Source organism: Herpailurus yagouaroundi, unplaced genomic scaffold (assembly GCF_014898765.1).
Source record: "Herpailurus yagouaroundi ecotype Mexico unplaced genomic scaffold, PumYag 100, whole genome shotgun sequence".
Lineage (NCBI taxonomy): Eukaryota > Metazoa > Chordata > Mammalia > Carnivora > Felidae > Herpailurus > Herpailurus yagouaroundi.
In genome coordinates, this window is record NW_024412391.1 from 64,108,949 (window position 1) to 64,135,698 (window position 26,750).

Genomic DNA, 26,750 nt, shown 5'->3' on the forward strand with positions numbered 1-26,750 from the left:
TTTTTTCTTAAAATTAAAGTATGTTTCTGAATCTTCAGATTTTTTTCTTTACATTTGCATTTCATAAATATTAAAAGAAGGTAATTCTGATCTATCATTGGATTTTGTCTTTTAATTAGCAACATTTTCCCCAAATTGTTCTCAATGTTCAACATCACCCTTAAGGTCTCTACTTCATATTACAGTGGAAGCTTTTGTGATTTATGAGTTTAAGATGCATCATCTGTGTAAACCTGAGCAAAAAAAAAAAAAAAAAAAATCATAATTCCCTCGCTTAATTCCACCTTCCCAGGGTTGAGTTATTTTGCAAAATCCAAACAATCAATTTCATAAAAATTTCATGAAACCAAAATGAGAAGTTACACCCAGTCCCACTTTTCAGACCTAATGCCCCATTCATAATCATCCCATTGAAACTCACTCTCAACTCATCAAATGTGCCTTATAGGATCTATAAAAAGGAATAACCCTGCAGGTGTCCTCCTCAAACCAGCAGGCTAAGAAAGCCTGCAGAGGAATTTAAAGTCACTAAATACACGGGAGGCTGTGGAACTGCCAATACGTTGCTGCTAAAAATCTGGGAAATTACTCATATATACTCATTTTCTTTGCAGGAAAATTAGTTAGGAGCAACAGTATGGAGAGGGATTAAATAGAAACATCAAATTTATTCAGCAAGACTCCTCACTACTACATGCCAATAGTAAATGTCAACAAGAGAGTTAAGATGAAGATACCCCGAGGGGAGACAGGCTTGAGAAAGCCACATAAGTGGACATTTATTTGTGTGCATTTCCTGACCATTTTAAACAAGTTTGCAATAAAATTCACTTATCCCATCAGTTCCAGTTAGAATTATCAATTGACATTTCTTTGGAAGAATCCTAAATTACTAAATATCTAACTCTTTTTTCTCAGGAAAGCACAGTAATAGAACATTCATTATCATCCATTTTAACTGCTTGATACTCATGCCTTACTTACTGTTAAATTTTGAATATTAATTACTCTTGCCTGAAAGTTAATAGAGATATATGTTGGAAGATGGGGGGGGGTGTCTTTATTGCATTACATTGTCTACATTACATTACATTGGCCATATCAGCACAAAAGGAGGTTTTCCACTGGGACCTTCGAGAAGCAATACTGATTCCTCTCTACTCATCAGCATTCACTATTATTCTGTCACATCTACATAGTGGATGGATAGATAACACTTTATCTTCTATAGCATCCACTATGATACATCTCCAGCTGCCTTCCTATTGCTCCAAAGAAACCACTAAATCAATGGCACCAAAGATAACCTCCTTTCTCCCAACCCACCCTTGACACAACAGGACACAAAAGATAACTGCCAGTCATATCTTGGTAAACTGTTCACTCATAGAATAGTGGTAATAGGAAAAGAAGCAAGAATTATGATCAAAAGGGAGTTCCTTAAGGATAAAGATTTTGTGCTAAATCCAAAGGTATAAAGTCTCTTGTCAGAGGGGAAAGATATAAAGAGTATTGGGTTTCAAATTCTTCTAGGAGTTTTAATGCAGTCCATTCCACGATTCCCTCCCCTTCTCCTTACTTGTCTGGTCTATTGTGAACAAAATATGATAGCCAGGTAAAGAAAAATTTAGCATTACACTGAGAGATATGACTCCTTGTACTAATCACAACAGTTATTCCAATGCAGATTTTCTCATGCATCAGTAAATTCAAAACAACTTTTACTTTTTTTATTGCTTGTGTCTTTCCTCATTTACTTTGAATGTGACTGTAATTACACTGTCTTATAAAGGACTGAACACTGCTCTTCCTTATCCTCTGATATCAGACTGTTTTATGCAATATGCAAAACTCAAGGCAAATATAAATGCTTTCTCATATGACTAAAAGCTCCCCAAGAGCACACACATACATACATAGGGTCCCAATTATTTGAAACAAATAGTGTGGCAGATTTACCCCAAGTAAGCTAAAACCATGAAAATAACATCTAGCTTTAGTCTTAAAGTATGACATCTTGAGATTCATACCTAGGTAAATCATTATCTCTTCCTCACATTTGAGTGACACTTTGGGCCAAGACAGACGTCAATTATGTTCTCTTATCCTCCTGCTATTAGAGAATCTATAGTACTTAGGGTTCCTTGTCTTGCAAAGAGTAAGCAATGTTCTGTCTATCTAAATAACTGTTTCTTTTAATCAAGAGGAATGAAGTATAGCTAACATCAGGTTTGTGCTATTTTCTACTTAAGACCTTTCAGATCTGACAGATCATGTTCATTCAAGCAACAAGATATTTGCATTGAGAACAATTGAGCGCATAATTACTCATGTTAAGTTCAGTTACCCTCTTTAGCATCCTATACCTCTCCTTCAGAACAGTAATCATAATAAGAGAAAATAAACAGTTATTTAGCATATAAGGTCTCTGAAGGCAGAGGCTGTTTTGTTCATCCATATACCCCTAGCATCTACCAAAGGTCTGAACCATATGGTAATGTGTGTTGGATTTTTAAATGGGTACACAGTGATATGTGTTAGATTACTGAAGGAATTTTAATAAATTTAAAGTAACTCTAACTTGCTTCAAAAAGCTGAGTTTATGGGGCGCCTGGGTGGCGCAGTCGGTTAAGCGTCCGACTTCAGCCAGGTCACGATCTCGCGGTCCGTGAGTTCGAGCCCCGCGTCGGGCTCTGGGCTGATGGCTCAGAGCCTGGAGCCTGTTTCCATTTCTGTGTCTCCCTCTCTCTCTGCCCCTCGCCCGTTCATGCTCTGTCTCTCTCTGTCCCAAAAATAAATAAACGTTGAAAAAAAAAATTTTAAAAAAAAAAGCTGAGTTTAAATGTTGTCAAGTAAGTGTAATAAAATTTTTTTAAACCCAATAAGCAGAAATTATATTGAAACTTTAAGACACAAACTCTTATTATATACTAGTCATATTCTTCCTTTGGAGTCTAATAGTTTATCCAGCTTTAAACCTTCATTTTCTCATTATATAATTAACACCGTACCACATACAGGTTTTAGCTACTGTTGAACAACAGCATAATGTCCAATATTAGGTAGTTAATACCTATAGTAAGAACTTGGCAAATGTTCAGTATGATTCAAAGTATAAGATATTACACAATCGAGCACTTAATGTAATTCTCTGATATACTGGAAAACTACTTACTGGCCACTGCTTGAAGAAGGAAATTGCTCTTATGTAAAGATTTTTAATTAAAAAACATGAGTATCAAGCCCTACAAGGTGTCAAACACTATTCTGGGTGCACAAAACAAATCCTTTAGCACTCCTGCTCTAGTGAAAGAAACGGAGAAAATAACAGGCAATAAACAAATACATGATATGTCAGAAGGTGGTCTTAAGGGAAAAAAATAATAAAGTAAGGATAAAAGGGCCAGGGAGTAATAAGCTAGAAGTAGAGGAAGCCGATTTTTGGTTTACACAGAAGATTGAGCATTAACCAGTCCTTTAAACTAATGTTGTATATCAGCAGATTATTGAACTCTACCTGATCAGAGGAAAACCAGGCATGAGAACAGCGGCACTGTGTGATGCATTTATCCACACTCTTCAGTTCTGGATAATGCCAAGTGTCGTTGGTTTAAGCCAGGCAGAATCCAGTAATGAGGCCACAGATATTTGCCCCCCAGTGAGAAGAATTATGAAATGCTATTATGACTATATGGAAAATGGCAGGTCACAGGTTTAATGTACCAGTTGCAATATTGAAGAGTTTATGCAGTATAAATGGGTATGATGTTTCCCATAAGTAATTTTTTCTTTTTAAAGCCTTAAATTTGCAACCTACTTTTATAGTACTATTATAAAACCAATTAGGTTTGGTTTATTTAACAGAGTTTTCTGCTGTCAAATAAAGTAGTACAGGGGTGTGTGTGTATGTGTGTGTGTGTGCACATGCGTGTGTTTAAGTTCTTCTCTAAACCCTTCCTGGATATAAAGTTCTGCATTCTATCCCTGCTCAGCAAGTTGAAAAATTTAAGATATTCTGTGTTAACTATTTACTAATGGTTGTGCTTCCTGAATGTTGAAAGATGTAGTTACAAAAATCAAAATATGTTTTAACAGATGCCCTTATTACTTAAATCGACTTTTTACAACAGATAATTGCATTTTCTTTTGATTCGAAATTTAGGAAAGCATTGTTAAGTAAAGCCAGACCATTCTCATATTTCATCTTTCCCCAGAATTTCCTTTTCAAAATTCCTGGAATCCTAACTTTATTCCATGAATTAGGAATAATTACTATGATCAGTCATTGGCATCATTAATTGAATGTTTTAGATTTTCACATTATGCTAAATGTTTTTTGACTGGATCAGTTATGGTAAATGCAAGATTTTTATTCCTCTTGGATAATCATTCCAATTTTGTTATAGCCAGCCTGCAGGACTCTCTCCATTTGCATCAAAAAGTGGAATAGGATATCCAAACTAATGTTTATTTATGTGATCATTCACACAAATACGTATGTACAAGCTTATGAAATGGAAGAGAAAGGAATGAAAATTCCAACAAATTGTTTAGTGTCCAAAAGGTGGGAAATGGCTATGCCAACAAGCAGTGGCACGTGGATGGGTTTCATCAGATCCAAACCACAATATGCCTTATAATGAGATTAAATTTGAGCCTATGTAGAATTCTGTGCCTGTGTCTGAGCTCCACCATCAGGGGGATGTGGAAAGGGAGAACCACAGAGTTGATTCCAGTTGGAATATGAGAAATACGAAGACGTTAGAAAAAATAGCAAAAGAGAAGAATGACGGAGACTTAATAAAGTCTGTGTCTGTGATGGGTCAAGGACACAGATTCAGTACTTTGTCAAGGGCAGCCTTGGTTCTGACTTCATGCTCTGTTATCCCATTTGCCACACAATTTCTGCCTGGTTACATCAATGAATATTCGACTTTTCATCTGAAGCACACTCCAAACCCTAATGGTTTCTCTTGTAAGAGTCCTTCTCTTAATTAATTTCACGACATTTGGTATAATTAAAAGTGATTTTATCACTCACTCTTTCAGTTATTGTATGAAGTCACCCTGAGGACTGAAAACTATGAGCTACCGTGACTAGAAAACTGTTCTTAAAAATCAGGCAGAAAAGTAGTAATGAGTCTTAAAGATGGGACCAGTCTCACTTATTTCTATATGTCTCTCATCTATTGCTAAAGGAAATAATACAAATGTTACCAAAAAAATTTTTTTCCAGGTATGTCAGTATTTTTGGCACCGGTTAATGCTGTTACTTTTTCCTCCAGGAACCTTGGCTGCCAAAGGGTAACTCTGCACAAGAACATGTTTCTGACTTATATTCTGAATTCTATGATTATCATCATCCACCTGGTTGAAGTAGTACCCAATGGAGAGCTTGTGAGAAGGGACCCGGTAAACACTGCATGATTTGCTTTTGATTTGTTCTTAAGGATGTAGTACACATGAAGAGTGAACATGGTGCTATTGTGTTTAACTGAAGCAACTGTTTACGTGTGTGATCATATTTACTTTTACAGTTGAGTTTCGCATCAACCATGACATATCATTTCTATATAGTTATTGGAAGTAATTGCTATATGCAGTAGTAAAGGGCTGGGAATAATTCAGTCATAACCAAACAAGAATTATACAACAAATCTTGAGTTTTTACTACGAATTAAAAATTTATTCACATCTATGGGAAGTTTACTGAGCACATCTTGTGAACGTGGGCAATTTGAGGTGTACTAAGGCAATGCCCCAGTGTGTCACTAATGGGTTACAGGTGTCCTTAAAAGTAATTCCCCTTAGCATCCTGACACCAGGCTGGGCTTGCGCCAGTCAATTTAGCTATGGGTTGCTATGCATTTACTCTAGTAACCCACATAAATACTGTCATATTCTATGTCTGCATAACTTGAAAAAGGTTTAAATACCCCTAACTCACTCACTCTCAGCTCCCAATCTCTGCCGCCGATCCCTATTAACAGAGCTCAGCCATAAACCAGAAGGCAAGGAGGCCAGGATGGAGTTGTACAGATGTGTTTCTCTGGGCCCAGGGCAGTGGGAGCAGGGTGGAGAGTGCATTTGAGAGCATGAACAGAAGCTATCCAGCCCACAGTAAATGACCAAGGGATATTTTTATTTTTGTTTCTCTGCTTAACTGTGTTATGCAAGCATCTGTAGATAGCCTCATTTTTCAAAAGTGGCATTTGACAGTTCTGCCAACCCAAAGACAAAAATGCGTGAAATCTTCCCAGAGCATGCATCCTGTGTGACAGTGGCATGGCATGGGAAAGCAGCTTAATTTGGCTTCTAATGAATCCACAGTGTTAATAATTTTTGCAGTGCAAATATATCCAGAAAGGTATGATGGTCCATCTCTTAAGATCATGGCATCTGTTATCCAAGACAGTCATATCTTACCTACAGAATGTGACCCAATGGGCTCATCTTGATGAGTTTACTTTTTGAATGTCAACTGATTTTAATAAAAATAATTTCATTTCCTTTAGTCTTCCCAAGACCCCAGGAAAGGGTGGATATTATTCTCATTATTAACTGAATAAATTGAGGCTCAGTGAAGGGATGTGTCCTCTGTACTGTGGTTAGTTAGAGATGGGATTCAAACCCAGACCTGTCTCACACGAATCCCATCCTCTCTCCTATATACCACATGGAGCTCTTGATCAATTTCCTTAAGAAGATGTGTTCTTAAAGAAATAGTCTCAACCATTCCCAAATGGTAATTGCCCATAATTGGGCACATGTACTATGTTTCGTTAGGGAAGCTGACACCTACTAAAATGTAAAAGCAATTAACTAAGCATCTCTCATCAGAAAAGCCCAAATTTTTGGCTTCCCATACAACATTAAGTGTGGAAATCCTGACAAATTACAGTCTGTATGGAGTAGGCCTGGGAATGGCACTTTAGTCACTAAATAATCATGGGAGCAACACTCAGTCACGTTACGAAGTATTGTAAATTCTTGAGTAACCTCTGTCCCATCTCTCTTGTGAGGGTTTCATACCCCTGTATCATTCCACCATCCCTCTCTCTGGCTCCTAGGGTGAAGGGGGCTTCTCGTCCATTGTGAAATCATGCTAAACCTATTATCTTCCTGAAATAGTCTAAATTCAGGATTTTTCTGAATTCACTGTTGAATTACAGAAGCCATTTAACCTTATCCATCAACGAGAAAAATAAAAACTGCCCTGCTTACTTCCAAGAACTTGTCCTGGAGTCCCAAAAGTAGCACAAAGCTTTAATTTTTTAAGCTTTATTTTCTTCATTTCAAGAGTGGGGGGTAGGGGGTGGAGAGAGAGCACACATGCGCACATGAGCATGGAAGGGACAGAAAGAGAGGGAGAGAATCCCAAGCAGGCTCCATGCTGTCAGCACAGAGCCAAACACAGGGCTTGATCCCATGAACTGTGAGATGATGACCTGAACCTAAATCAAGAGTCAGATGCTCAATTGACTGATCCACCAAGATGCCCCGAAGCAGAAAACTTTTAAAAATTCCCAAAGGCACAGTATTGCAAATGATCACTCACACAGTTGCTGCTAACTCTTGCCCTATAACTGACTTCCTAGGTCTCTGCACTTGGCTTCCCTGGTCCATTTATTAGTCTATTCATGGCTCTTAACAGTGGATGTTTTCACTTTCATAGGCGACTTTAGGGGCACACATGTCTATCTGCTCTGCCAGTTACCATGCATAGGCTGCCTCCTAGCCAACAAGTCAGCCCAGCTCTGCCTTGCAGCTTCTCTCTTGCCTAGAAACCTATAATAAAGCCTATAAGCAGATGTTTAGGGACCCAGTTCAACAGCTCATCTCCTGGGAGAATGTGTGAGCATAGGAGAGCCAGAGAAATTAACAGGAAGCTTTCTTCTGGTATGGAGGAGTGAGGGTGGCTCCTTTGCACACATTAGGCAATCTCAAAATGACATAAATTTGAAAAATGGAAAGTTTATCTTTATGACATGACTAGCACCTGGTTCTGCCAATCAATATATTGTTAACCTAACAGACTTGTTATTTTTAGCTATGCAAGAATAAACTTCCTAGGGAAAAATTGTAAAATCTTGAAAGGCAGAATTTAATCCAATCAATCAAGTGTTGTCGATCGCCCAAAACTCGAATTTTAGTCTTCAAGCTGAACTACATTCATAGAATTGGGGGAAGATGGCTATTTATGACGTCTTCTTCACAATGCCTAGGAATAGACTAAGCCTCATATGGAAACAGCTTCCTATGTATTGCAACCAAACATGGGGTTCAGTCCTTTTTTTACCTATTTCCAAGTGTTTGTGGGGTTTCTTAACGGAGAACACAGGAGCAAAAAGTCTGGGTGAAAAAGAAGCCTCCTCTCCTCTGAGGTTAGACAAAATGAGAATAAGCCACCAATAACAAGCCACTGACAGTGCGAAACAGGGAACATCATAATGTGTGAACACGATGTGCCCTCTTTCACATTTCCAAAAGTCTGTTTCTTCCATAAAACAAAATTTGGAAATTCATGCCCTTTACCAAATATATATAATTAGTGTAGACTAAGCACAAATGACTACAACAACAAAAATTAATTCATGTTTGTAAATTGTGAAGCATACACTTGCTCCCCCCCAAAACTAGGTCATTTGGTTTTAGTACGTTTTCTGTTTGAAAATAGTCATTGTTTTTCAGTGAGATCTTATTAAATCTTTTCTCCAACTCTCTGTATGCAAAACTTGGGGCTGCTCTGTCTAAGCAAAGTTCAAGAAAGGGCAAGAAACAACCTTCAAGTAGACATGTCTTCTATGTTATGTATTCATCCTTGAAACTGCTTATTTAGTATTTCCAAGAGAGACAACAGTCTTGAAATCTGTGCTGTAGCTCACCTTGAAAACACATATTCCGTCATTAACGCACTCAGAGAAGCCCAATTTCTTAAGTATCGCTTCCCATCCAAAGACAATGAAATTGAATTGCAGTTGCAGCTATAAATTCAGGAATTGAGAAGGGAGAAATTTTCCCTATTGTGATATATTTACATTTACAGGGGATAAACAAGAACTAGGAGAAGTTTGACTAGGAAAGCCCCATCTTTCCTAAGAGTAAAGTTCTTCACTGCTTAAAAAGGCAGAAAAAATATCATCCAAACACCGAGAATCAGGTCATCAACATATTAGTAAGTCACATGCAAAATTGTATATTTAAATGTTACTTTAAATGAATCATTTGAAATATTGCATTTTTCTTGAAAGCGTGACATTCCAGAAAACATTAGATTATGGTTCTCCATAGCCAAGAAGAGTGGAGATAATAAAAGCCCAAGAATAGACCCCCCCATAAAAAAATTTTTTAAGGCACAAGAAATGTTTGAAAAAAAGAAGTTATTGGACATTGTCAATTACATATATCTATTGAAATTACAACTAACATAAAAAAATAACTACAGTCATAAATTAAAGTATATTTGCCAGCATTCCATTTATCTGTGATTCAGGTGTATGTCTCCTTTAAAAAACAACAACAACAACAAAATATGTAATTTTTAAACCCACTTTTTCTCTTAAGCAAACTAAAAGCAGAGTTGTAGATTATTTTTTCATTCTGACCCAATTCTCAGGTCACTGAATCAGCAGTTAAGAGGCAAAAAGATTTTCCTTCCCAGTGCCCAAGGGAATATATTAAAAAGAAAGTTATTTCTTGTAAAAGGAGGCTGCATCATCCCAAATGCTGTTGCACTACTTCTAGAAGAGTTTATTTCGTTGGGGGCAAAAGCAAACAATGTTCTCACTCCTCAGTAGGGAATCCCTATGGACTTGCAGCCCCTTTCCCATCAAAGTAGCTAGTTTCTTTCCTTGGAATTTTTTTGGTTAGGCAGATTCTCTCCTGTAAAACCAAGGGTGAGAATTTCATTCCTTGACATTCTTTTTTTAAAAGTTAAACTCAAAATAACTCATGGCACAAATAAGGGCTGAATAGAGCCTCAGTTTATTGAGTGATGTGAAAATTGCCCATTGTCATTTGTGTCATTTGAGTATTTCATTTCCATAATACCTAAAATTTCATTTTCTTGTTCCATCTGCTTATTTGATGATCTTCATGTAGAGTCAGGAGGCAGAATTAAAAGCATTGTTCTTACTGCATCTAAAGGAAGCTGGCAGCATACTTGTCATTTTCTAGGAAGAAATGTCTCTCTGAACTTTTTATCTGGGTCTGAAAGGGACAATACAGGGAGATTAGTTTTTACTGGGAATCTGGGCATTTTGCACTTCAAAAGCCAAAATAATCGAGACACATTTTCTATAGCCTCTTATATAAGCAAAGTCTGAAAAACAAAGTGGATTTCTTCTAATTCTAATTTGTTCAGTACAGTTGAGCCACCAGACTATGTCAGAACTTCATCATAGTCACAGAAAGATAGGTTTGGAATGATTGCCAAGATCTAAGGCACCAGAGACAGCTGAAACCCAGGGTGGAAACTAGAACCCTCCTACCCAGCCCAGAGGAGACTGGTGTAAGGGAGGGCATCTCCATGTGAGAGAGGTGACAGGGACAGCAGAGTTTTTGAGATGAGAGATCAATGCAGGTAAAACTAGATTGGAATTATCCAGCTTAGTAGCCTGTGGAAGAAATTAGATTGGGAATGAAAAAGTATGATGGATTTGAGGGATGATGCAGAGAGCATATTGCCAAGATGTGGTAATGAAATGAAATATCCTACTCTGGTCATTTATGCCATTTTGTTTTACTTACACATCAAACCAATAAATGATATTTTAACCAAGATTATATGGTTTCCCATATGGGTTTGAAGCATTTACTGCTAAAATGGCTATAAACATCAACCCAACCTCCAGTTTCTCTCATCTGGCCAATCTGGGTGGTTCCTCTGCACAGGAAATCAGTGACTTACAAATGGTACCTTGTGATGTGGTTTGTGTAGCAAGGCTTCATGTCAACATTTACAGCTAGTTTCCCCTGCTTTGAGAAGATTATCATGCATTTTATGCAGAACTTCTTATAGATTTTAGTCTCAAAAGCTTTTAGTTGAGATAGAACCACTCTGTTGCTTGTATGAAGGAGTTTGTACATTGAACCAACCCTGTTGGTTCATCGCTAGAATCGCTGTGCTTAGCTGGATTGCTCCAAATTGGTCTTGCTGATCTTAGAGGATCTCAAATCCTGTAGTTCTTCTACTTACTTAGAGATTATTCTGTAATGTTGAGCAATTTACTGAAACCCACTTTCCTAATGTGTAAAGTGGAGATAATGATAGCACCTTCCTCATAGAGTTGTGTGTGAGGGTTAAATGAACTGATACACTTAAAATGCTCAAAACCAGGCTGGCACATAACAACTGTGAAATGTTATCTATTATTACTTATATTATAGTTGTTACCACAGTCATGAGGCCTTAAGTACTTGTCATTTTGTAACTCTGCACCTAGTTTCATTTCTGTGTTACATAGCATAGGAGATTGGAAACACAGAGCATTTGTAAATTTTGCTTAAATCCAAAAGGACTAAGTGTAAAAGCCAAATGCAAAAAAATACTTAGAGGTTAGTAAGTCAGAAATAACCAAAAGGGCGGTGGTCTGAGAAAATAAAACTAACTCAGTCATGGCTTGAGAACTTCTAGTGAAGAGTGACATAATATCCTCATTATATCATATAGAGAAAGACCCTTGAGCGTAGCAAGCTGTTAATTTGTTTTCCTTCGTCACATTCCTAACAGGCTTTTTTTTTTTTTTTCCATCATGTGTGTATCCTGCTTTTCTGTTTACTATGGCTTTGTTTTCTGAATACTTCCAGAACACTTCCTTTGCCAATGTGTGGGTCATCTTCCAATGTACTTATCTTAGATGGGACTTTTATCTCCAGTGCTTTCCCCCCCCACAAACACACTGAATCATGACTATAGTTCCACAGATTCAAGCTCATTTTCTCTGAAGCTTTATCAGAAATCAGCTCAGAATTGCATGACACACTCGCATTTAATTGAAAATGTTATATCCTGAAATTCCTCTGCGGAAAGATTGTGGTACTTCCTTACAAAGTTATTTAATGCTGATTTTCTGACTGGGGGATTCTTCTCCTTCATTCAGCTAGCTTTAAAGACTGTACAAGTTGACAGTTTTCAAGTTGATATGAGTGCCTTTTTGCTCCTCCATTTATCAACTGCACTGGCATCTTGACAAAAAGTACTGTAATTTCTCCTCATGAGGTTTTAGTAGACATGTGACTCAAAGTCGGGACTTCTCCCACTGCATTGTGAGTCTCCTGGAACATAGATAATTAGGATTATCGGCACTGGAAGGCCAGCAAGTAACTAAAACAGGAGTAAGATACTGAGGACATTACATCTATACCCTAAATCCATTCAAAGAGGGGCCCATGGAAAAACAGCATCAGGATCCCTAGATACTTGATAGAAATGCAGAATTTCGGGTCCTATGTTAGACCCTCGGAATCGTAATCTCTATTAGTAGGGCCCAACAACATGCGTTTTAACAACCCCTCCCAGTGCTTTTTGATGCATGCTAAAATTTGAGAAAATCACCCCCATAGGAAGATCACCACTGTGTACTCTTTTATTATTTACATTTGAACTGAACCTATTTTGGAGGGGTGCACTGTAAGAGGCTTTCAGGAACTCATACCCATACCTTTTCGACTTCAATATCAAGGAGTAGATTAGAGGGAATTTTAAGCTTGTAAGATATATGAAGGGATAAAGAGGAAAAATTAAGCAATATTCCTTTTCTAGTTCTGCGTGTATCAAAATCACCCTCTCACTTCAAGAGAAGAGAGCTGAGAAAATTACCAGCTTAAACGAATGTCAGTCTTATTTGATGCATCCTCCCTGGTAGACAAACAAAACTTTGCCCACAAATTCACAGCACTGTTCGCTCCAGTCCCAAATAATTCAGGGAAGATCGGGGAGATGAGCCTCCATTTCCCAAAAGTTTGTGCCCACACAAGACAGAATGATCTACAAGAGGGCAGAACAAGCCAGAGATGCAGTGCCGGCTGGTGCCCGGTTGACGTACATACGTATGTTGGCCAGCTCTTCCTGGAACATTCAGAGAAGGACAGAAATGCGATGTCTAGAAACCTGTCAGACTCCAACAAAATTAACTAGAAGATCAGAATCCTTTTTGTTTTGGCTTTTAGATGTGGTTAGCCTAGTTCTCTCCCACAAAGATTTTCTTCTCTGCATTTTTACTCATCACTCCTTCCCATCTCCTACTTCTTCTGGATGGTTTCACCCCAGTTTTCACCTGTGACCGGTTCTGGTTGTCTGTGTGGAAGTGGCTAGAACACAGACAAAGTTGTAATCCAGGGAGCCATTCACAGGAGACTGCATTGCCCCTACAGGTCTGACTCCTGTCTCCCAAGGAAGCCCCACATTGACTCTGAAAGTATAAAATCCCTCTTCCAATGGCCCTGGGCCCAATATGACATGTTTCCCTAGAGAAACCAGAAGCAGACCTTTCCAATATTTCCTGATCCACACATCCAAAGACACCCTCAAATGACACAAAACATTTCTTTGGAGTAGCTCTATTGCAGCTACACAAAAAGTTCTACAGAGAAGTTGCCCTGAAAAAAGTAATCAAAAATCACCCTCATGGGAAGATACTGAGACCTTGACTATTTAGAAATATCATTTACAAATAAAAATACCTGGGTCTCCTGAGTGACTCGCTCAGTTAAGCATCCGACTTCAGATCAGGTCCTGATGTCGCAATATGTGAGTTCGAGTCCCACATTGGGCTCTGTGCTGTTAGCATGGAGCCTGCTTTGGATCCTCTGTCCTTCTCTCTCTGCCCTTCTCCTACTCTCATTCTCTCTTTCCCTCTCTCCCTCCCTCTTTCTCTCTCTCTCTCTCTCTCTCTCAAAAATATAAATAAATAAATAAATAAACAAATAAATAAATAAATAAATAAACATTTAAAAAAAAAAGAAATGAGACACCTCAGAAAAGAAAATTTGCACTCCTGTGATAGAGCAAAGTAAATGCTAGTTTAAAAAGCAGACATATTATAGGCAGGAAAAACCTCAGGTAAAAACAAGAAGGTGAAAATCTTCACTGAAGCCTGAAATTTGAAGACATGAGGGGTCAGGCCAGATGTAAGCTACCTTTAAAATAAATAATTTATATCACATTCTAGAGACACATTCTCATTTCTCCCTCTAAATTTTGCACATTTGGAATGCAATTCCATGGTTGATAGGTTGGGGAAACAGAAGACATGTCTAATAGCACAAAATAATCAGTCACCTAATAAAGAAATTGATTTAAAGAATACGAAGTTTTACTTAGAGATTTACAAATTATTCTCCTTAAAATGAAAGCCTAAAGAGAGAAGCAGTATAGTGGAGTTGTATCATAGTAGGGGTGTTGGGTATTAACATTAGCCTATTAAAATAAAATTCTCAAATCATCAAATTATGCTCCAAAATCCCTTAATTCATCTGTCAAGTACAACATACGTTCCTGTACAGAAATGCTTATGCACATGAAAGTTTGAGGACACTTTGGGTTGTTTTTCTGGTCATCTTTCTCTGCTGGGAACTCATTCCTTGCTTAAAAATAGCTTCCAGAATGATAAGGGACCACTTACAAAAGGGAGACAATGGCAATGATAAATAACATCACTAATTTTCCGCTAAGCCTTTTTGGAAACTTTATAGCACTGATATTGCTTTAGAAGGAAAGAAGAGCAATAGGAAAGATGAGAAAAGTAAGTCCTTGACTCTAAAAATGTAAAATAATTTACCCTTCTTTGATTATATACCAAAACATTCACATATCTCATTCTCCCATAATATGTCTCAACACAAATCCACAACTTCAAATGATTAAGTAAGGGAAATAAAATGCTTCTCAACATCCCTCATCTCATCAGATCCAATAATCTCCCATTTTGTTTTGGTCCTATAACTGGGTAAAATAATGTTTACAATGAATGAGAAATAAACACATACTTCCAATCATATCACAGAGAATGGGAACATTTGTAAATTTTTTCACATAAAACTAAAAGCTAATTATGAAAACCCTTCTTCAATAATAATACTTTAAGACTATCCTGAAATCAGGGGTCCCTGGGTAGTTCAGTTGGTTGAGCATCCAACTTTGGCTCAGGTCATGATCTCACTGTTGGTGAGTTTGAGCCCCGAGTAGGGCTCTGTGCTAACAGCTCAGAGCCTGGAGTCTGCTTCAGATTCTGTGTCTCCCTCTCTCTCTCTGCTCCTCCCCTACTTGCGCTGTGTCTCTCAAAACATAAATAAACATTAAAAAAATTTTTTTTTAATTTTTGTAATGCTTTATTTTTTGAGAGAGTGAGACAGAGTGTGAGTGGGGGAGGGCCAGAGAGAGGGAGACACAGAATCCAAAGCAGGCTCCAGGCTCTGAGCCATCAGCCCAGAGCCCGACGCGGGGCTCAAACCCACGAACCGTTAGATCATGACCTGAGATGAAGTCGGACGCTTAACAGACTGAGCCACCCAGGCGCCCTCCCAAAATTTTTTTAATAATAAAAAAATAAAAATAATAAAACTATCCTGAAATCAAAATTCTTTCTCAAAGTTGGGGGTAGACTGATGAAGTGCCCATAAAGTAGAACCTTTTTCAGTCATTTGAGAGCATGTTTTCTCTTGATTTTGTGTTCTCTAAAGAAATGCTGTTTGGAATGGTGGGGTGGGGAGAAAAGACTGAGTATATTTGACCCAGACAAAAGCCTGTTTTCTTTTAATTGATATGATAAGGGAAGCAGCAAAAGACATACTTTTAAATAGGTCTCATAGAAAGATGGCCATTGTAGAAAAATGTTTCAATTGCATCCATAAATAGTACTTCAATGGAGAGCATCCCTCTTAATGTCACATGCAACTCAGTTTAGCTGATAAATAAGTCTTGCATTTCTCCCTTATGAGAAAAACAAGTGACTATGGATTTTAATAAGCTCAAAGGCCTTGAAAAGTTCTGGATGATTTACATGTAGTATAGATAATTGAAAATTGTGAACCATTGTTAAAGAGTAACAAGCAGGTATATTACCAAAACTAAACTACCCCGTTTATAGGTGACTGTATTTTTAAATACATTATTGAAACATTATCTCAAGACTGGGAACATATTAAGATAAACTGCAAATCGTGATGAAAGGTAGCGTTTTCAGAAAGAATTTGTGTGCCCAGTTTGAAGATCTCTGTTGTACCAGGGCTAATGGGTATAAATGACAGGGAATAGTTGACCTTGGGGATGCTACCTTCTAAAAATCCCAAAACTTAGAAGAACATCACAGGTTCAGGAGGGCGCCCCACACCCCGCCAGGGATCCCACCCAGCATTGTAAGTTTTCTATTGGTATCAATAGCCTGACCCCTGCAGACATTTGCAAGAACCATAGGTCTGTTAGGAAAAAAGGACCCTGGAATTTATTTGTTAAATCTTGATTAAGCAGCTCTTGTTTGGGCACTTGAGAAATAAATTAGGAATTGAAATACTTTCAGATGAACAACATTATAAACACTATCCAAAGCCATATTCATTTAGATTTAATTAGTACCTACTGCTCACCTACTGTATAAGTATTACTGGGTTTAAATCCTGTGGGTACAGATAGAAAAAACAGCAGAGACAAAAAGATGATCAGGCAGACACATATTTAACAGTAATTACATGTTTACTCAATATGTAATCTAAATGACCACTGAGTAAAATTTAATAAAAGATTAACCTGGTAAATTTAACCAATATAGGCCACAAATCCTTCTTATTCAGGGTTTTTTTTTTTTTTAATGTCTTTTCCTTCAAGCAAATTATCTAGAGATTGCTTATCGATTCCTCTTCCCTGGCTCAAGTAAATATAACTTTGCACCCTTCCTTCTGTGCTAAAATGAACTGATGAGAAAACATTTTTAGAAGCTTCAGGGAAATATAAATAATCATGCTTAATCACTCAAAATCACTCTGAACCTACTGCAAACGTTATTTCTACTTTAAAACACGACTTAGGAATAAACTTGCCAACTTCGACTTGACAGAGTTAATATAGAAGCTGAACCTATTCACCTGATATTCCATTTTATCAATGAAAGAGAGAAATTCCAAGTATTTTTTTTTTGTAAAAGAGGAGAGTTTTTGGTCACATATAAAATGTATTATGAGAATGAAGTATGCGTTGGCTTGGCCCTTGCCAAAGGTTTCCAGTGGACAAAGCTTACCTTTGGCAGCCCTTCCCTGGCCCTTCAAGACACTAAGTTTCTTGGAAGTAGGATCTGTGTTTGGCAGCTGTAATCTTCCAGCCTAATGCCTTCCTCCAGCACAAGAGTAATAAGCATTTGTTATGCCACATTCCAAATCTGCACCTCCTAGGATCCTGCACCCTCCTTCCCTTTCATTTCTTCAATTCTTCTACTCTAAATTTTCTATAAATGATAGGATTAAAATGTGCAATCCTTTCCAGAGGTGTGACATTTTAATAAGGAAAACAATCGTAAGCTAAAGAAATGAAATTATGTGGCATTTCAGACATCATGAAGATGGTGGAATAAGTTCTCAGAGGCAAGATGATATTCCCTAGCTCCCTTTTAGACCTGGTAACATACCCATAGGGGAAATGGTATCAGGGATGGTTCGTGGTAGATTTTTCAATGGCTTAAAGGTAGGATATAGGTTGTGACCCACTGTTGCTTGCACTGCTTCCATGGAGCAATAGCTGATTTCCTTTCTACTTCTCAACCCAAAGCCCTTCCCCTGTCCCAGCACAATAGAACATCTCAAAAACACTGACTACCTGTTGTAAGGTTGGTCTTTTCTAAAACAACAACAAAAAATTCCAAAGCAGTTTTCATATGGAGGCATTCTTTCCCCTGTTGAATGGTTCTTAAACACACTGACACACAATATTTCCTATGCTATACATATGGGAAGAATTTTCTTAAGTGTGTTGAAAGATAAAATTGGAGGGGCGCGTGAGTGGCTCAGTGGGTTAAGCCTCTGATTCTTGGTTTCAGCTCAGGTCATGATCTCTCTGTTCATGGGACAGAGCCCTGTGGTCAGGCTCTGCACTGACAGCATGGAGCCTACTTGGGATTCTCTCTCTCTCTCTCTCTCTCTCTCTCTCAGAATAAATAAACATAAAAAAAGAAAGATACAATTGGAACAAAATCCACAATTGAGTATCTTCTATAGGATTTTGAGGCTGACTTAATTTATTAGACTAAAGAAAATTTCTGCTCTGCAATTCCAATTCCATTTTTAATCACAGTACTATAAAATATCTTCATGCTATTTGATGGGAAACAGATTTGTCTGATGAGTATACCCAATTAAGAAAACTGTAGGATCTGTTCCCTTGATAGTGACATTATTGCTCAACAAATTTTATGTTCTATTGAATTATGAGCAGATAATGACACTAAATGGTGATAACAGTTTATCTGAAGCCAAAGCAGATACTATAGCTTTTATTTTTTAGAATGCATATCATTCACAGTAGAATTATCTCTTTGTAGTCCATATTAATGAAGAAAATAAAATAGAAAATAATTCACAAATTCCACACATTTCTGGCTTGGAACATTTGTTGTATTACTTGGGAGTGATCTAGTTATATTTGAATATAGATTATGTCTTGCAGTTTTGGAAATCATTACTCTTAACCAAAATTATAGTATTGTGACCACAGCCTGAAAAAATAGCCAAAAAGCTATTTAGCTTATTTGAGCTCAGAGTGACTCTTTTAATACCTCATTCTGCTAAGCAGAAAACTATCCCAGAATGATGTGAAGCACCAACCCTCAGCAGAAGCCCTGTCTGTCTGTTGAATACCTGGTTCACCCCATCCTTGAGGGAAAGGTTATAATCAAGTCAGAGATAATATGACTACACCTTATTCATCTTGATATTCACAGAGTTAGTATAGTTCCTGGCTCATATTAGGTGCTCTGTAAATGTTTGTGGAATGCAACAGAATGACCTTGAATATCTCAGGCACATGATTCTTCACTAGGAACTTACAATAGAAACTCCTAAAATATTTTGAAAATACAGAAGGGAGATGAGGTCTGGTTATGCATATTTTGTAAGTGTCCCCCAGGTGATACAGATAAACAACCCTAGTTATGAACCATTGACCTAAGTGGTGACCAATTTTATAAAATTTTAATAATCAACTTCATCATCTAGATATATCCAATCATGTCCATGATACATTGGGGGGGGGGAATAATAGACTGGTCATTTTCAGAATTTTTGTGAACTTTTGAGCCATTTGCCCTCCAAAGAATATCTTACCCTGAACCCAAATATAATTGATCCTCATTATTGACAGATCCATATTTGCAAATTTGCCTACTTGCTAAAATTTATTTATAAGTCCAAAATCCATATTCTCAGTGCTTTCATGGCCATTTACAGATATGCACGGAGTAGCAAAAAAACACTGAGTCACTTGATGTACACATTCCCAGCTGAGGTTGAACAAGGCAACACTCTGTCTTCTTATTTCATCTCTCATAGCATAAATGTCCTTTTCATGGTCTATTTAAATGCCATGTTTTTCACACTTTGTTGCTTTTGTTGGGTGATTTCACTGCTTAAAATAGCCCCCAAGCATAGTGCCAAAGTGTTGTCATATTCCTAAGTACAAGTTGGCTGTGATACACCTTACAGAAAAAATAGGTATGCTAGATGAGTTTCCCTCAGGCAGAAGTTATAGTGCTGTTGGTCATAAGTTCAATGTTAACAAATCAAGAATATATATTAAATAAGGTGTCTTTAAACAGAAACATATAAAACAAAGTTAGATATTGATCGGCTGATGAAAATATTTTGACCAGAGGCTTATAGGAACCTAACCCTGTGTTTCCCCTAGGAGCAATGGCTCAGCATTTGCTAAATCAGTTTTTGCAGCAACTTTATAGAACATAACTAGCTGTGAGTAATGAGAATTGACTGTATGTAAAACCTGAATCCAAAGCTGCTGTGGATGACACAGAACCACATCTTTGCACAGGGCTGTCATATTCATCCTCTTCCTCTCCCTTCCTCCACAAGTGGTGGCTGGCAAAACATCTCCACTGGAATTCTTGACCCAGAAGGTATAGGGCTTTTAAATAAGAGTAGTGAGAGTCAACTGAATTTCTTATTTCAAATATATGTTTGAGTCTCGTGTGCATATAGCAAGTATTTGTGTAGCAAATACAAACTAATATAAAATTAAATAATTCTAATCAGGAAGCCATTCAGATGGAAAAAAAAAAAGCCAGTACCTTCCTAAGCCAAATATTAATTACTTTTGGGTTACCTGATGTTTTGAATTCTCTGCATTACTGTTCCACTTTGGACAGAATCAGAAGTTGCTTCTATCTCTGAAAACGCAGTATTTGCCTTTTTGTGGACCCAGCTGGCTTTTCCCTATGTTCTATGAGTCCCAAAAGGACTGAGCACATTGGATTGTCAGTAAATAAATTATTACTGCTATGCATTAAATAGAAACGTGTAGTCCTAAGAAGGTTACTATAGTACTGACAGTCATGCTATGACTACCTTACTTAGTGAAAAAAGGCCCAAAATTGGTCAGATTCAACATGCGATATGTAAAGCAGGGCATTTGGTAAAATAATAATGCAGATAATCATCTCTAATGCCCCAAGTCTTAAATGCTAAATGTTGTTGTTGCCATTGTTGTTAGAGAGAGTTAAACACCACTAAATACCCTAGGTATTTAGGTATCTAGGGTAGTGTTCCTCAACCAGGGGCATTTTCCTCTATTTGGTAATGTCTGGAGACATTTTTGATTTCATGAATGGGTGGAGGATGCTACTGGCATCTAGTGGACAGAGGTCAGGAATACTGCTAAATACCCAAATAACGCGTAATGCATAGGACAGCGCCAGCACAACCAAAAATCATCCAGTCCAGAATATCTGTGGTGCCAAGATGAAAAGCCCTATTCTAAAGGTGACTATGAAATAATTTAGGGTATTCTGTTATTCAGTTGAAGCAATGATTATTTCTCTACAGACAACACTATGTAGCTGCTCTGATTCCTCCAGAGGTATGGCTCCTACATCTGCACTGAGTACTAAATAAGATTGCTATCCTAATCTCTGTGCACCAAACGTTTGGATCTCAATATAGAAAGAAGCTAAGCCCCCCATATGAAAACAAAATCACCCACATCATTTGGGTTCAGCATAGCTCCTGGCTCATTTTTGAGAAATGTATCACTTGGTTCTCTCCTCTGTATTGCTAACGAGACCTCACCAACAGATCAGTGAACTTTAGGAACATCACTAACAAGTTCTGGGTTATTTGCCTCATTGGCCACAGAAAAAGGGCCATAAATGCCACGTGAAAAAGCCTTGGATGCTCTCAAAAATTATAGGCCTCAGAAACATTGCAGGGAAATCAACCTCTCTAGTCTATATAAGTCACCAGAATGTAATAGGAAAAGAGCATTTTGAGGAGTAGGTTTCCATCGCCCTGGATGGCTGTTTACCTGTAATACTACTGCTCTGCACACTATCATTCTGACTTGTGGATATAGAGGGTGGCGCGTGTCCACAGATCCTTGGGGAGACGCCCTGCAGACTGAATGTTAATACTTTGGCTCATTTTCGCATTTACCCTCTGTTCACTGTCAGACCATTGCCAGTGTCTTCCACTGACTTTCTCCATTTCTTTCTGACAGCTGAGCTGCAAGATTTTGCACTTTTTTCACCAGTACATGATGGCATGCAACTACTTCTGGATGCTCTGTGAGGGAATCTACCTGCACACACTCATCGTGGTGGCTGTGTTCACTGAGGAGCAACACCTGCGTTGGTATTATCTCTTGGGCTGGGGTATGTATTTTTTCCAGCCACCTTCCCTTCTGTCTGCATATTTACAATCTTCTTCTACTCTTGGTCTCAGAGAAGAGTCAGGGGCCTAGGTCTTGTGAGGAATGGTGGGACACAGGTGGGGGCAGGAGTTCAGTCTCCAAGAGAGCTCGGTAGAAGCCCATCAACAAGTTCATATGGACTGTGGCCAGCACAGGGGTCAGTGCAGAGAAGGAAGAGTATGATTATGTGTTTCTGTGGGAACAGACCAGCTAACAGACAGACAAACATGCTCTCATTGAGAGATATGATTAGATCCTCCCTTCGGTTTTATTTATCACCTGTTTGTAGAGAGTCTCACATTTTGAATTCTGTATCTCCTCCATCCAGGCACCACTCCCCTTCCTCAAAAACATTCCTTCTTAGCAATCCATCAACAACTCCTCCAGTAAAAAGTCAGGTAGAAGAGCCCCACTGAACAATAGACACAAATAATTTCATGGGACTCCAAGGGGAGCCACCTGACACCACAGTGCATGGCAATGACTTTGAAAAGCCTCTGGTTGATTGCTTAAACCATGGTCACTTCTGTACATACTGACTAAGGGTGCTGAGGTCCATGAGGCTACTCTAAAATTTCTCCCCTTCACCAAGTATGCTAAGGTATGACTCATTCTGGTGGAAGGAAACTGGGTAGGTAGTGAGGCAGGAAGAGGGAAAAAGCTTTGGGACAATAACTCATGCAGTGCTATCAAAAAAAGACACATCCTGTGAACCTCCCAGACCAGAGGAGGATCCTGACTGTAGAGCTAAAGGCTTACTCTTATTCTCCACTAATAGGGTGATGATGGCTATTGGAGCAGGGGCTATGGATTGTCCTCAATTAAACCTGCCCTTTAATGCAGCATTTTGGGGGACCCCTAAAAATATTGATAAGAGAGGAAAAATTTAATGAGGAGAGAAGATAATCCAAAGGCTTTCTAAAAACATGACCCTTTGTATTTAAACCCCTACTCAACAGGCATTGTCACCAATGTATGGAAATGTGTCTGGGAAGTCATATAAGTGACCTTAAATCTTCTATAATCTACACCAGGACTGGCCCTATGCAATATTTGTTTCTATAACACCCTCCCCAATAGGAGTATATGGACTTTAACAAAACACATGACCCAAAACCAATGGAATAAGTCTATAATGGTGAATTAGTAGGGCAGATATTTGGGCAGTCTCATTGTTGAGCTAATAATGCTATGACACTTTGGTTGCAAGTAACAGAGAATACAATTTTCTAATTTAAACAAAAAGAGAGAAATTATCAGAATCTAGAGTACTTCATGGAAGTCAAGATCTGAAACACAGCTCAGCTACTGAACGAACTATACACTGAGACCAGAAGACCAGGAACACTCTCCCTCTCTTTTGTCTCTTTTTTTCTAAGTATATGTTTTAACACTTCTCTTTGTCTACAGAACATAGATCACAGGGTCTCTGCTCCCCCAGTCCTCGTGGTAAACACAAGTCACCCCAAATTTTCCCGAGCTCGCATTTTTCTGTTCCAGGTACACAGAAACACTAGATAGATGTTCGTCTCTAAGTCCCAATTGTGAATAGCAGGACAAGAAAATCTGATTGGTTCAGCTGAAGTTATGGGGCCAGCCATGGTTCAATAAACCATGGTCAAAGACTTTGAAAGGGATATTAATCACATAGTGCAGACATGTCTGGGGATGGTGACCCATCCAGAAAAAATGGGAGAGGGGTTTTTTTGAACTAGAAAGCCCATATAGAATACACCCCAAACCACCTCATCTTGTGGACTACTCCTTCATGCTCCCCTCATTCTGTGACTTACAAAATCCAGAAAGATTAGAAAGAAAGTTTGTGACTATCCTGTCAGTCCCACATCAAGTGTTAGGTTCTCTTACTCTTCCTTGTCCTCAGAACAGGTCAGAATACAAAGGTCAAAATAGCCTTTTATTATGTTTTTCTTTTAGCTGTGTCCTTCCACAGAAGGCTGATCTTACCTTTCCCTGACCTTCTCAGCCTCACACATACCTTGTCAGAGATTTCTAGTCCTCCAAAGATGATCATACCAGGAATCAACTGGATACAGTTTAATGCCCCCAGAAGAAATTCTGATCATCACAATAGTAATGATTGGTGCTGGTCAGATAGATGCCTTCCAACTGAAGACCTGAAAATAACATCACACTCCCAGCCTGCCACACACACACACACACACACACACACACACGCACGCACGCACGCGCACACACACCATTTCTGTCTGATGTATTTTACTTATTTCCAATGACCTAAAATTTATGGCATATTTCTTGTACTGGTTCTGACTATTCAAAAACATCTATCTGCCATACTCAGAAAATTTTCCATGGAAGCAAAAGGCTATAAATTTATTCTTGCCCGTGACATTCAGCAGAGATGAGGGCACCCTGGAAGGAACAATTTATAACTACTCTTTCCATACTGATGCATTGTGAATTAGTTATAAAACTTTTGACATCATCAGAGACAGCTTGATGAAGACATCTGCTTAACACGCATAAACAATTCAAGGGGAAAAAGGAACAAGCTGTTCAGCTGTATCAAAAAGAAAGGAATAAATATAAGTAAAATGTTTATGGAATACCTTAACCTTTCTTAATCAGAAAATACTTAAAACTTTATCAGAATGATTGAAGTGGAATCCTAAGGAACATTGCACTCAGTAAGGTAAGCATAGAATCATCAATTTAAAAGCATGAGGATTTGCACTTCCCCATAGATAGATGTTTGGAAAGACAGATAGTCAACCAATAAAGTTCTAAAGTGTAATTATTTTTTAGCATGCCAGACATAAATCTATCTTTCTCTCCCCCTACACACACACACACACACACACACACACACACACACACACACTCCATAATTCCACCAAACTCTTTACCATCTCTAAGAACAAAATTGAGAGACAACCATGATGATGCATTTTAAAGCAATAGTTCTGTCTTAGAACTTTAGCAAGTATTATCTTTGGTCGGGGTAAAACAAGTAAAAGTGCAACTGAAATGACTTCTCCAGAAAAATAATGTCACAGAATCTTTAAAGAATTTAATGGAGCAGAGAAGGCATTTCCACTGGATATTACTTTTATTGTCCTTTTGAAATTATTTCACACCTAAACAGTATGATAGATCCCAAATTTTACAATGCCATGAAATAAGGCATAACCTGTGCTTTGAAAAGAGTATGAAAGTGGAACAGCGAAGATTTAGCCCCAGAAAGCTATGTCCTCAGACCTAACTTTGTTTCCAGGTGACGCACACCCCATCCATTCATTTCAGCTGTGAATAATATTACCACTCCAGGATCTGGAACAGATCCTAAAAATCATAAGAGACATAATGAACATCACCCTCTGGGAGCAAAGTACCTGGTAGTACAGTTCTCTACAAGAGAAAGTGAAAGAATGCTTCTTTTGGTGGTTACTCCCTTACAAATCTGCACAGGGCCACTTACTAGTTGACTTCTCTCAAATTGAAGCAGTTTCAAATAGTGAAGTTTAGCTCTCAGAAAAGTCACTTATTTTACAACCCTCTTCAAATTGATTCTTCGCCTTGCTGGTTCTCCTCTTGTTATAAATCAAAGAAGGAATTCCCCCCATGGACTTTTACAATGAACACACAGAATTTATCTAGTTCCCTAGAAAAAGAATCCTAGGGAGAAAGGATTATTTTTACTCTCACCAACTTTAGTGGAAGGAAGGGTTGTTACAGCTCTTGGGGCCCTGGGGGATGAGAGGAAGAGGAAGGAGAAAACAAACTGCATAAAAGAGACATCAGTGGCTAGAGCAAGGCAAAGAGCACCAGGAATCAGCAGATATGGGGTCTATGCTCCTCTGTACACTAAGGAACACATTTTCCTCTCTCCAAAATGATGTGGTGAGAGTGAGATCTCCATATGCTTCTTCTGCTGTTTAATTCTAAAATGTAAGTTTCAGAATAAATCCAGAGAATGAATTTCTGTTTTTAAAACCCAAGTGGGGAAATGCTATGTTATAACTGCTGTGAATAAAATACAACTATATTTTGTGCAAATAGTCTAACTCAAAATTCTCCCAGGTCAAGCATTTAATCAGTAGCCCTATTGAATTATATGCTTCATGGGTTAAGGAGCTGAGGCTGTTTTTGCATATAACTCACAGAAAATAAAAGTGTGGAGGTCTAGCGGCACCTGGGTGGCTTGGTCAGTTGAGCATTTGACTTCACTTCAGGTCATGATCTCGCAGTTCCTGAGTTTGAATCCCATATTGGGCTCTGTGCTGACAGCTCAGAGCCTGGAGCCCGCTTTGGATTCTGTCTGTCTGTCTGTCTGTCTGTCTGTCTCTCTCTCTCTCTCTCTCTCTCTGCCTCTCCCCTGGCCACACTCTTGTCTCTCTCCCTCAAAAACAAGCATTCTTTAAAAATTAAAAAAAGTGTGGAGGTCTAACCCACTTCTCAGATACATTTCTTAATCTGATGATAATTTTAAAAAGTCTTCCCACAAATGTCTCAACCAAATCAAACAATATTCTGTTGGGCAGGGGTACCTCTGAGGAAAAAAAAATTTTGTTTTACAAGAATTACAACTTTATTCTAGATTACACTGATAGAATGAAAAATGATTTTGAAAACATGTACCCTGACAGAATGCATTGCCAGTCACGACCTTCATTGTTCCATTTGTAAATTCAAAGTTGTTTTTTATTAGCCCTTCAAGTTTAGTCAGGGAAGTGGATGGTAAGCTGCCTTAATAAGGGTTCTGCAGCTAGAACTTACAGAGGGTAGGGAATGCAGTACTGCTCTGAAGTATTCTTACAGAAAGAAAACATGATCAATGCATGTAATATAAACAGACAAAAACACAAGAAAC

At 38.2% G+C, this 26,750-nt stretch overlaps 1 protein-coding gene across 1 annotated transcript in view; it reads left to right on the forward strand.

Annotated features, from left to right (window-relative positions):
• Positions 1-26,750, forward strand: part of CALCR (calcitonin receptor) — a 156,429-nt gene that overhangs the window by 116,095 nt on the left and 13,584 nt on the right. The window contains exons 8-9 of the mRNA XM_040472670.1: positions 5,286-5,412; positions 21,707-21,860. Of these exons, the coding sequence (XP_040328604.1) occupies positions 5,286-5,412; positions 21,707-21,860 (281 nt within the window). The remainder of the gene's footprint in view (positions 1-5,285; positions 5,413-21,706; positions 21,861-26,750) is intronic.